The 13173-nt window shown below is 42.2% G+C and overlaps 1 protein-coding gene across 3 annotated transcripts in view; it reads left to right on the plus strand.

Moving 5' to 3' along the window:
- The window catches only part of nwd2 (NACHT and WD repeat domain containing 2), a 43283-nt gene extending 36007 nt beyond the window's left edge, over positions 1 to 7276 (plus strand). For all 3 annotated transcript variants that reach the window (XM_079672442.1, XM_079672441.1, XM_079672443.1), the window contains one exon: positions 805 to 7276. In XM_079672442.1, coding sequence (XP_079528568.1) covers positions 805 to 4689 — 3885 coding nt within the window. In that variant the 3' untranslated portion in view covers positions 4690 to 7276. The remainder of the gene's footprint in view (positions 1 to 804) is intronic.
- Positions 7277 to 13173: the final 5897 nt, after the last annotated feature.

A 13173-nucleotide genomic window follows, 5' to 3' on the forward strand; every position in this document is an offset into this window, starting at 1 on the left:
AGCACAATATGCAGCGGTAGGTAGTAAACTGGTTCATAACGGTGCAATTGCTGCTTTGGCTCAGTTAGAGAATATTGCCAATGAAGGAATGAGTCTCCAGAGACTCCAGAAATTGGGGCCCATGGTAATGTCTGTCAGTTACTGCACGTAAAGTCAGGTTAATTAAAGTTTTGTAGACTTTCATTTATGTCTGATTGTAATAGTGGGTGTTTGGCTTGTCGGTATACAGATTCAACAAAGCTATTGTTAGATGAAATGCTACCTGTAGATGTTTGAATTTGCCATGTTATAGCTCTATGAATTTGCCTTTCTGTTCTGCGGGTACATTGTAGCTGTATTAAATGTAACAGGATATTTTCTTTTAAATGTAAATAATCCACTGACTTTCTGTCCCCGTCTCTCACACATGCACACAGCTAAATGTGGAGTTGGCGTTACTATTGCCCTAAATGTTTCCAGAAATCTCAGCTGGGCCATTTAATGAATTCATGAATTAAATGGTAATACAAATGAAGTTTAAAAAATTGGGGTAGTGCTCATTCACAGAGTGTTACTCATGATGACAAATATTCTTAGTTATTGAATTAAATCTATTATTTATTTGACTGTGTTTTTCTGAACGGACCAAGTTCAGAGTACAAACTCAAAGCAAATGCGAAAAAAATATGTTTTCCATCTTAAGATTTATGGTTTACAAACTTTTTTTAACTCAATGTAACTGTGCCATTACAATATGGAACATTAAATGGAGAATATTAAAGAGAGAGCTCTACATATTCTAACAATCATCTCTCTCTTTTTCAGGCGTACACATGGCTGCAGAACGAGTTGGGCCCTGAAACCGACCCAGTGGTTATTGTCCGTTTTGTTGGCTCTAGCCAGCTCTCCACAGACCTACGCAGCCTCCTCCAGAGCATTTGTGAACAGATTGCAATAAACTACCGCTGCCTGATTCACTTTCTGCCTACACAAATCCAGGAGATGAAGGAGCTCCTGATCAACCTTCTAGGGGAAGCCACATTTCACAGGCCCTTGGTCATTGTCCTGGATGCCCTGGAGCACCTTACAGATGGCGATGATGTCCGCAAGCTGTGGTGGCTTCCCATACATCTTCCTCGGACAGTCCGCATTGTAGTCTCAACATTGCCCAATAAACATGGTATCCTGCAGAAACTTCGCCAGCTCGTCCATGATGAGAGGAATTATGTGGAATTAGTCCAGAGGGATCGCAAGGTCTGCAGTCAAACATTAAAACAGCAGTTGCTAGGGGTGAAACGAAAGGTCACCTCAGGCCAACAGATCTATGTCAATGAGGCACTTGCCAAGTGTACATTGCCAATGTTTGTCAACCTCATCTACAGAGAAGTAGTTCATTGGAGGTCTCACAAAGATGTGGATGACAGGTCCCTATGCTCCACAGTGCATGAAAGCATAGAACAGCTCTTCTACTCAGTGGAGAACAAGTTGGGCCAACGTTTTGTCTTCCGAGCATTAGGATACATCACCATGGCCAAGGCTGGGCTAACTGAGGTGGAGCTGGAGGATATTCTGTCCCTTGATAATATAGTTCTCGGAGATGTCATTGTGGCAACATACCTCAAAAACCCCTTGAGGATCTCTTATGATCTGGTTGCAAGGCTTAGAGAGGAGCTGTACGGTTATCTGGTGGAACGTCAGGTACGCAATGTCACCTTGATGGTTTGGGCCAACCGACACCTACATCTCATTGCCCAGAAGCTGTATCTTAGCAACGAGGAAGACGTCCATCAAATGCACAGCCTCCTAGCTGAGTACTTCTTGGGGGCATGGTCAGGTGGCAGAAAGAAGATCTTCACCTACGACAACAACCATTTCACTTCCCTGAATATATCTGTTCACAAAAACCCCCACAATCAGCAGTCTCATGAGAAAACATCATCTGACAAGTACTCGTATGACAGGCAGACTCCAGAGCAGCCGTGGGTGTTTCAGTGCAATCTATTGGAGCCTGACATTTTCTTTGTCAACCATAGGAAGATGACAGAGTTGGTGTACCACCTAACCAGGAGTGGGCGCACTGATGACCTCATGTTTGGTGTCATCATGAACTTTAGCTGGCTCTACACAATGATCAAGATTGGCCAGTTTGACAAAGCTTTAACAGACATTGACCTAGCTTACAGCTATTCCCAAGAAAAAGAACTGAAGTTCCTCGCCACAACTCTCCGTAGCGTCAAATTAAAAGTGCTAAAGAACCCAGCATCACTGTCTGCAGAATTGCAGCAAAGGCTCCTGCCAGTTGTCACCTCCCTCCCAAAGCTCAGACACCTCCTCTTGGAGTGTGACAAAGATGGCCCCAAGTACTGCTCCATCGTGCCTCTACACTCCTCTATGGACGTCACATACAGTCCAGAGAGGCTTCCTCTGTGCTCCAGCTACATGCAGATTGTGGAGATCTTGCCAACCCTAGCACCAAACATAGTCCTTGTAGCCCTCGAAGATGGGTCTGTCAGCACCTGGGATGTAGAGAGCAGACAACTTCAAAGACAGATAGATACAGCCAAATCTGTTGTGCTAGGAATCAGGCTAACCACTGATGAAAAGTATCTGGTCGTGGCCACAACCAAAAACACGCTGCTCATCTATGATAATCACAAGTCCTGCCTTTTATCTGAGGTTGAAATCAAGGGGTCCAAGCAAAGTGGTGTCGCTGGTGGGGTGGCCTTCATCAATGGTTTTACCTTGTCAACCCATCATGCTTTGGCTTGGCTTGAGGCTAGTAAAGATGTCAATGTTATTGACCTACTTTACGGTTGGCCTCTCTACCAGTTCCACTGCTGGTATGAGGTGACTTGTGTCCAGTGCTCTCCAGATGGAATGTATGCCTTCTGTGGCCAGTACCTCAACACGACATCCATCTTTCATCTGGGAAATGGGGACAAGTTGGCCACCGTCACCTCTGAGTTTTCTGGGGGATTCGTTAAGTCCATTCTAGTTCTGGACACCCTTAACCAAATGGTGATGGTTGACAATGAAGGCAGTTTGTCAGTATGGAACACCAAAGATATCACCAACACACGTCTGATGGAGGATTACGATTGTAGAGGGGATGACAGTGAAGTAGTGGGCATTGAGTTATCTGAAGACCAACGCTCCATTCTCATTTGCAAGGCAAGAAGTATTGAGGTTCTGGACACAAAAGTATGGAAAATGGTAGAGAAGTTCAAAGCCAAACGCACTGAACGCTTTGTCGCTGCTGTTCTCTCCAAGAATGGACAAAGCATTGTGGCCTCCATGGAGAACACCTCCTCTATCTTTGTCTGGAGAAGGGACAGTGGACAGTGCATGGCAAGCCTTATTGAGGTCTCAGGAGCTATCGTCAAACTAATCAAATCGGCCCATCACAACCTGCTCCTTTCTGTTGCCAGCAGTGGGGTGTTGTCTGTTTGGGACATCGATATCATCACCGCCATGTCAAATATTGACAAAACAGGCAAGAAGATCCAGACCTTGCAGCTGTCCGGCAGAGAGGATTATGTGTTTACAATGGACGGTTCTGAAGCTGTCCACAAGTGGAACTTCAACACCGGCTTTATTGAGACAGTCTTCAAGCATGAGGGCATAGTAGAGAACTGTGTCCTCAGCTCTTCTGGGGATCTCATGGTGACTTCAGATGACAAGTCCAGTCAGTACATCTGGCAAACCAGTACTGGAGAAAACATGTTCCGCATCAATGGACAGAGAATATCACAGCTGCTAATCACCCACAACGACCAGTTTGTGGTGTCCCTCTGCGAGCAGAATGCATCCAGAGTCTGGAGGCTTGGGACTGGCCACAAAGTGTGCAACATTTTAGTCACCCTCCAGAATGCACTGGTCACCACAGCTAACACTTTCCTTGTGGGAGCCACCAAAAATAAGCTCCTTGCTGTCAGTCTTTGGTCGGGCAGCGTATCCAAGAAGTTTGTCTGTGATGATGGCGTTACCATCGTCAACTTCAAGCTCATTCCTGACTGCCCTGACTGTGTGGTTTTCATCACTTCGACAGAGACCGTCATCATCTGGAGTGTGGCAGATGAGTCTGTTTGCAGGCGAGTTCAGCTGCCAATCAATTTCCTTAAAAATCTAGAGGACTTCCAGATCTCGCCCAATGGGAAATTAGGGATTGTCTCAAAAGGCGATGAGAATATCAATGTCCTGGATCTTCACAGCGGCAAGCTGAGGCTTGTGCATGCTGCTGGTATAATTTGGCGTCAGAAATTATCAAGAGATGGACGTTATCTAGTGTATATCTGTTTCCGGAACTGCGATGAAGACGATGAAGCTGGTGTCGTATCTAATCTGATCGTGATGCGCCTTGCTGATGGTAAGAGCATCGGCACATGCTCCCTGTACAAGACACCTACCTTCCTGTCTCTCTCCCAGCGAGCACTTAACATCATCATTGGCTTCGAGGACGGCAGCATTGGCACATACACAGTAGTGGATCGTGTGGATGCTGCCCTCAAGATAAAGATAGCCACCTCCAACAGCCGACAGATTGTCAACAATGCCTCGCAAAAGGTGCGGCCAAAATGTGGCAACCATTCCTTTAAGACTGTTGCTGATTGCATTTGGAGGGAGTCAACCGAGGTGTTCTCCAGGGACAGCCCTATCAACGTGTCCGACTCTGGTGAGGGTGAGTCGACCACGCCTACAAAAAAAGATTGAACTGCTGCAGTGATAGGTGGAGATTAGAGAAGCAGGTGGAGTTAGGACAGGAAGTGGAGATATGTGAGAAAGTTTAGAATCTCTGGGGTTGCAGTTGATTCTTGTTTACAGCCACTTGTTTCAGCTGCAGATGTCAGCCCTCTGGGTAGTTAATGGGCCGACCGTTTTACGCTGCACTCGAGTTATGTATTACTTACTTCCAACATATGATACAGTTCCTGTTTGTTTTACACACGAAGACTGTTAGAAAAATACTATGTTTTTGAAAAGAAGAAAAAAGTTTATTCTGTGAGGTATTAGTTTGCCATTATGTGTCCTTTTGCATTTGAAGAACAAAGTTACTATTCAAATGTCTCGGTCAAACATTTTCAAAGCCATTCCAGTGATCTTAGCCACTTTCATTGTACACTTTCTTTATTTACGTTGTGCACATTAAGCCATAATGTTTAAGAGTACATTTATGTTTGTATCAGTCAATACTGTACAAAAAAAAGGAAGAACTATGAACATATGTACATATCCCTTTCTGGCTGCTGCAATTTGTGCAACTCCTTAAAAATGTTATGTTGTGCTTAATGCAATCAAAGTGAGTGCCTGGAATTTAAAATGTTCTTTATGTGCGGATTACAAGATTTATGAAAATGCAGGGAATTTGTAAACACAGTATACACACACTTGCATTGATGTTAAATCTAAACGATCAGTGTATTGAAGTACAGTCAACAGCGCGAGAGATCGATGGCATTGCTCTTTGTAATGATAGGTGTAGAGATTTCTTGGAGCAGTTTACGTACATTTGGTGTGAATTTACTTGCAGTTACATCAGTCTTTGTGCTGTTAGTTTTACGGGAAGCACCACTATTGAGCATAGTGTAGCATAGCACCATACACATTCACGCCTTAACCAGTGTACTTGCTTTAGGTTTAGTGGAGTGTGTTCAAATGTTCTGGTAGAAAAGGACGAGATTAGCCCAATGTTTCACTGAAACAAATTGTGAATATATTTACAGGTTTAGACGGTAGGTGGAAGCACTTTATGAGTGGTTTGTGAGAAAATGTAGATTTATTCATATAAAATGTGTAAATTGTTTAAAGTGATCTAGAGTTGTCTTAAAATAGGTATTGGGTTTGCCTTAAAACTATACAGCAGGCAATCTAGGTACTTGGAGGCTATAGCTTACTCACTTGAAACGTGACAGTGTTTTTTATATTTTTGGTATCAATACAAAATAACCACTTGACAGCAGAGACAGGACATTTAAAAATGTATGGGATCAAATAAGGGTCAATACGATTTTGCATTTGTGAATTTTAAAAAAATCCCAAAACTTGTGTCAGTTTGTTTACCTCTGGATATCGCTTTGCATTGGAGATGCAAGTTGGTGAATGTGTAGGAAAAATCTTGATGCAAAAAAAATGTTTGGCTTACAAAATAAATATTAGTAATAATATAATTTAAAAAATAAAACCAACTGTGAGGTTAAACATTAAAAACACTTTTTTTTCTGAGTCTATGAGTTAACTTACTGTTATTTTTAAACAGACTTTAAATAGACTGTCTGAATATTTTTCCTACAAATTCACATTGCAGTACTGTATACTGTATGTATACATGTTTCAAAAGGTCTAAATGTTTTTGCCCTTATATGAGCCCATAAACATGTGACGGGTAACATTATGAAAGGATGAAAAAAGGCTGTTTAAACCTGATTCGCTGACAATCTGCTGCAAAGAGTTAATCTATTAGGTTGTTCCGTGACCTTTCTTTTTAAAGCATGTCTGTAATAACCCAAAACGCAATTTTGAGCTCTGATGAGATGAATCATCTGCCAGGCATGATTGAAAACAACACACTTACACTTTGACATATACTTTTGAAGGGCTATTCCATCTTATTGTATGTTTACTAGTTTTGAACTTTTGAGATAATGGCCCTTGAATAATTTCAAACCCGGGTAGCAGCATCAAGCTTTAAAGTACTTTAATTATCTTCAACTCAAGAGTTTATAGATTAAAAAATATATATATATATATATTATGTAATTGCCAAAGTCCCGATTATAGTTTTTGTTTTTATTTTGTTGACTGTCTCATTTGTTTTTTGAGGCTTGTACTGTAGTTATATTGTTACCAAATCGTTTCAGTGTTCTACTGTGATTATGTTTATGATAGAGACAATGTGCTATCTTTGCTAAAAAAAAGTTTAAACAGAGTCCTCTTATGAAATATATTGGAATGCCAGTTTAAGAGTATATTTGAATGTGTCCATATGGAAGCCAGTAAACAGTATTATTGTATGTTAAGTAACTTGAATGACTTTTAATAACTTACATGTTTGCAACTCATAGTTGACATACTGGTATAATGAATGTTTCTATTGTATTCTTTGTATTGTCAGGACTGACTTACCTGTTTAGAGATTTATATTTTCATAAATGTTGTACTTACATTTTGTTACAGAGTTGTTTAACTGGAGTTCAAACAGAAAAGAAACTTAAGTCTGAAGCAATATGAAACTAGTGTGTATGCATCGTTTGTATGAAACATTTTAATGTAATAAAATGGTTCACTTTTTGCCTCCACTGCACTGCCTCTGGCGTTTCACTTTAATTAGAGGTTGTGGAAAAAACCTTGGGATCATGTTTCTATTTTTAGACATGAAAGCATTTTAATAACTGCCTCTGATTTCATAGACAATAACTGATGCAAAGAGCAAACTCTCTTCTAATTGGCCAAGTCCAGGCTTTAAATTAAGTTGCAGAGCATGCTGCAAAACAGGTCATTCATGTGTTTTTATATTGTTCCCCATTGTCAGAAAACCCTGACAGTGCTGACAGCCTCACACATGCACACACACACACACACACACACACACACACACACACACACACACACACACACACACACACACACACACACACACACACACACACACACACACACACACACACACACACACACACACACACACACACACAGCTATAAAATGATGTGATAGGCCAGTAATTGCTCCTCTGCGCTTGATGCCGAATGCCAGACAAGCGTGGTGAATATTTCTCCAACACTGGCTGACATTGTCATCATAATTAGGTGATGTGTGTGCAGTGCACCTGTACAGCCCGCTGCGCCAAACACACATACACACACACACACAAAGTTGCAAAGCAAACACATCCAGAATCAAGCTGTGATTGGCCAATAAAAGCCTGTTGCTTTGGGCTACCGTTTTAATTTCCCAGTGGTGTCACTCTAAGCCAATCTGTGTGTGTGTGAGGTAGTATAATATATATATGTGTGGTGTGTGTGTGTGTGTGTGTGTGTGTGTGTGTGTGTGTGTGTGTGTGTGTGTGTGTGTGTGTGTGTGTGTGTGTGTGTGTGTGTGTGTGTGTGTGTGTGTGTGTGTGTGTGTGTGTGTGTGTGTGTGTGTGTGTGTGTGTGTGTGTCCTGTCTCCACGGCAACATCAGGTCCGTAGCGGTGACGGGCTTGGTCACGCCTCTCATTGTAATGATGGTGAGCTCATGTCTGTTGGCTATTGGGGCTGCCAGTGCCTACAGTCCTTATGACAACAAGGGCTTGACTATCACTGGCACATTCCACCTGCAGCGCCACACAGACATATCATTACACCACTTGTTTGTTGAACAGGAGGTCTCCACAGGGCATGGTGTGTGTTAATGTGAGCGTCCTACAGTATGGATTACAGTTAGGGCTGAACGATGAATCGATTTTAAATCGAAATCGCGATTTTTAATTATGCAGTTAAAAATCGCAAAACCTTCGATTTTTTAACTTTTTTTTTCTTCTCTTCGGTGTCAGTCATCCACACCAATCAGAAGTGTGCTCCACATGTACCAGCCATTGCTAACCAATCAGAAGTGGCCCATGATAGAAGGTGATAGACAAATTGATCCAATCACCTGCCAAGTATTTTTGAAATACTTTTCCAAATGGCTTCAAATGGAGCTTTCCTAGATGGTTTGGTGAAACAAACCATCTGAGTCAAGTTAGTAATGCTCCATCACATGTTTTACATCTATTAAAGGGTGAATCTTAAACTGAAGCTTGACTTTAAAGCAACCCAAAGGAAGTTTCATGTAAATTTAGTTATTTCACTCGTAGCTCGGGCTGCGGGGGTGCTAGAGACGGGAGCACGTTGATGCGACCTCCCTAGCCGGAGATATGGCCGCATCTTACAATAAACTTCCATCGGGTCGCTTAAAAACAAAATCGCAAATCTAATCGCAATCGCAATATCTGTACGAAAAATCGCAATTAGATTATTTCCCCAAATCGCGCAGCCCTAATTACAGTATGTCATTGCCTCTTATTTACTCAGCCCTAAAGTAGCCTGGTCATTGTCAGCTGCATGTACTCTATAAGCCAAGGCCCTCCTTTTGTAATCCTTGTTTTTTTTTAACTCTAATGTGTGTTTTCAGCAATGTCGAACCCTATGACTCACCTATATCTCCCCCTGGGCAAGACGAAACCTTTCTCAAGGATTGAAATGTAAGTAGAAGCAAAGCCCTTGATGATATAAGCACTACAAAAATACTGTGGTTGTTTGAGTAGTGCGTGTTTGTCTAACTAAAAGCCTTTCACCAAATACGGGATGTGTGCAGTGGTGACTGGTCATTAGGGGCAAAGCCCCACCTAGTGTCAATTCAAATAATAATTCGAAATAAATGCAAAAAAAAAATACATCTTAAAATATATTTTAAGATCATGTTTAATCGTCTGATTCGTCTGTACATTGCTGTTTTACTCTGTGTTCTTCTAATTAGTGTCTACAGTGTGCCTATTGAGCCGTTTTGAGTGACGTGGGTCAAGCCCCGATCTAGCCCTTCTCTCTCACTGTCTAAGTGAATTGCTGCTGTAAAAACTACACTGCGCATGCTCAGAGTATGTTTCTATTCAATGTGTGCGGCAAAAAAATAATCACCATAGGGGCACTGTGCTGACATACCTACCAAACGTCATCTCATAATTCAGAGAGCTGATTGGCTGTAAGTGCGTGTGCTGCAAAAATAGTAGTTGTTTGTGAAGAGGAGACGAGAGAGAGAGCAGCGTATAGTGATTAAAATCCGTTAAACGGAAAGAAAGTTAATGAAGTTGACCATCTACTTCAGCTTTGGTAAGTTCATTTTATGTCATATCTTTTGTTGATCTTCTGTGTTTTGCCTTTAGGTTATTGCTCTGCTGGATCGATTGATATTATGACCTCGTGATGAGTGTCTGTGTTTTCCTTATACCCCCCCCCCCCCTTTCTCTCTCTATCAGAACCATGGATAGCCTACAGCTATTTGTTTACGTGTTTAAAAAAGCACCAGAAGCTTATAAATACACATCTAAGTTGTTCCACTTTTGTACATATAAAAACGCCACTGGATGTGTGCAAGGGGAAATTACACCAATTTAAGCCTCTCGAAAGACAAAGTACCATTCCCTGTCTGTGAGGTGAATTTTAAATCCAATCAATGAAACACAATCGCCCTTGATTTAATTCCTTTTATTCTGCTTTCTTCCACCACATTTCCCCCATTGCCTCAAAGCTAGACCCCAGTTTGGAAAAGATAAGAACAACAGGCCCTGACCTAATTCTTCTGAAGTATGCTGGGAGGAGAGACTCCTATGTCAAGGCGTCCTTGCTCTATTTTGATTGCAGGTGCACAAGAAGATCTCGGAAGTTTCCTTTACCCATTCTGCTCCTTGGTTTACACCTGAACTACGCCAACTCAAAACAAAAGGCCGTCGATTGGAACGCCTCTGCAAAAAAACTGGACTTGTCGTTCACAAAGAGATGTACAATAACCACATTCTCCACTACAAGGACACTCTCTCTACAGCCAAATCATCATATTACGCAGTTCTCATCAGCTCTGGCAAAGGGAACACAAGGGTCCTGTTCTCTACAGTGAAAAACATTCTACGACCGCCGGACTCTCTTGCACCTCATCAGTATTCAACTGCCTACTGTAACTCCGTCATGTAATTTTTTTATGACAAAATAGAAAACATTCACCAGCAACTAACTCCTATTACCACCTGCAGTATATCTCTCCCTGTTTTCACAGACCCTCTCTCCCATTCTCTTTCAAGTTTCACACTTCCCTCTGCTGTTGCAATATCTGACCTCATCAGTAAATCCAAGCCATCTACCTATAAGTTAGTCCCTCTTCCTACCCCCCTGGTAAAAGCCTGTCTACCTTCATTGTCCTCCCTTATAACTGCCATCATACACTCCTCCCTCACCTCTGGTCTTGTTCCCTCACTTTTCAAATCAGCCGCCATCACGCCCATACTGAAGAAACCTGGTGCAGACCCCAACAATTTTAAAAACTTTCGTCCCATATCTAACCCATTTCTCTCAAAAATCCTGGAAAAAACTGTTGCATCCCAGATCCATACCCACTTGTCTGACAATAACCTGTACGAACAATTTCAATCTGGTTTCCGCCCCCATCACGGCAGAGAAACAGCACTGGTGAAAATCACTAACGACTTCCTCATGGCAGCTGACTCCGGATTATTAACTATCCTCATCCTCTTTGATCTTAGTGCAGCTTTTGACACCATTTCCCACAGCATCCTCATTGACAGACTGACCTCCATCGGGATCACTGACACACCCCTCCTCTGGTTTAAATCATATCTCTCTGGCCGCACTCAGTTCATCCAACTCAAAACCTTCAAATCACAGCCACTTCCAGTCATGACCGGTGTTCCCCAGGGCTCTGTCCTGGGGCCTCTTCTTTTTATCATCTATTTACCTTCCGTAAACACAACATCCACTTTCATTGCTACGCGGATGAGACCCACAAGCGGATGACATACTTTTCCTCCAAACCAACCACCATCCTCCCTCCATCCTCCCTGTCTGACTGCTTACAGGACATCAAATCCTGGTTTTCCTCTAACTTTCTCAAACTTAACGATAATAAAACAGAGGTCCTCCTCATTGGCACAAAATCCACCATAACCAAACCTGACAGTTTCTCCATTACAATAGACAACTCTTCAGTCTCCCCCTCCCCTCAGGTTAAGAGTCTGGGTGTCATCCTCGACGGCACACTTTCATTCAAATCTCACATCAGTAATATCACTCGGTCTGCCTATTTCCATCTACGCAACATCAACCGCCTCCGCCCGCCCCTTAACCCTAAGACCACCGCCATTCTTGTTCACACCCTGGTCACTTCCCGCATCGACTACCGCAACTCCCTTCTCTTTGGTCTCCCTCTCAAATCCATCCACAGACTTCAACTGGTCCAGAACTCTGCCGCCTGCATCATCCCCAGAACCCCCTCCATTAACCACATCACTCCTGTTCTTCAGCAACTTCACTGGCTCCCCGTCAAATCCCGTATAGTATTTAAGATTCTGCTCCTCGCCTTTAAGGCCATCCATAACCTCACTCCTCTGTACCTCTCAGACCTCCTGCACATCAACACACCCATCCGCACACTCAGATCTTCTGCTTCCCTCAACCTCAATGCACCGCCCTTCCGTTTAACCACCATGGGGTCTAGAGCCTTCAGTCGCTCTGCACCCCGCCTCTGGAACTCCCTCCCACCTGACATCCGCAACACTGACTCTCTCCCCATTTTCAAATCACGTCTCAAAGCAAACCTCTCACACTCGCATATCCACCCTGATCATTATCCATCACACATCCTCTGTTTTATTCATTTATTTATTTGTTTATTTGATTGATTTATATAGTGCATTGTCATTGTCTTGTTTATGTTTCTTATGCTGGTGTTATCCATTGTGTATCTTGTTTTTTATGTGTTTGTACGGCGACCTTGAGAGCCTTGAAAGTCGCCTATATAAAATAAATGAATTATTATTATTATGATTTAGTGGGGTTTGAACCTGTGCTCCCCTGATCCGAACACCAACGCACTAGGCCACTGTGCCACACACCTTAACTTTAGTTCAGGAAAGTTAAGGCAATTAAACATGGTAATGGCTACAAACAATCACAGTTAATGATCGTGAATTAATCATTACAGTGAGGTGATTGTCTTTCTCCTTTGATTTTAGACAATGGCACCTGTCCAGGAATGACTCACTCAGTACATACCAAAGTCCAATAATTTGTTTTCCCAACTGACAATTCACTTTCAAAGCACAATGAGGATGTTTAACACAATGTTTTACAATGAATCAAAATGACATGTTGTTGGTATGAAGAATCATTTAAATAACAAATGGTGACGAACATTAAGATTTAGTCTGAGGTCATTTGGAGATTCAGTCATAATCACAAGCTAACATAGATGACAACTCTCTCAAAGTTCTTAAAATATACGCAAAATTCCCTATATTCAATTCAATGGACATGGTCAATACGTTCTTCACTCTCTTACTTAGAGTTCAATTTGATTTGATACCACTCTCATGGCTGCATGGTATGAGCAAGGCTGCAGCTAGGAGACAATTAGCTTAGCTTAGCATAAAAACAGGATGTAGGGGGAAACAAC

Source organism: Notothenia rossii (assembly GCF_949606895.1).
Source record: "Notothenia rossii genome assembly, chromosome: 3".
Lineage (NCBI taxonomy): Eukaryota > Metazoa > Chordata > Actinopteri > Perciformes > Nototheniidae > Notothenia > Notothenia rossii.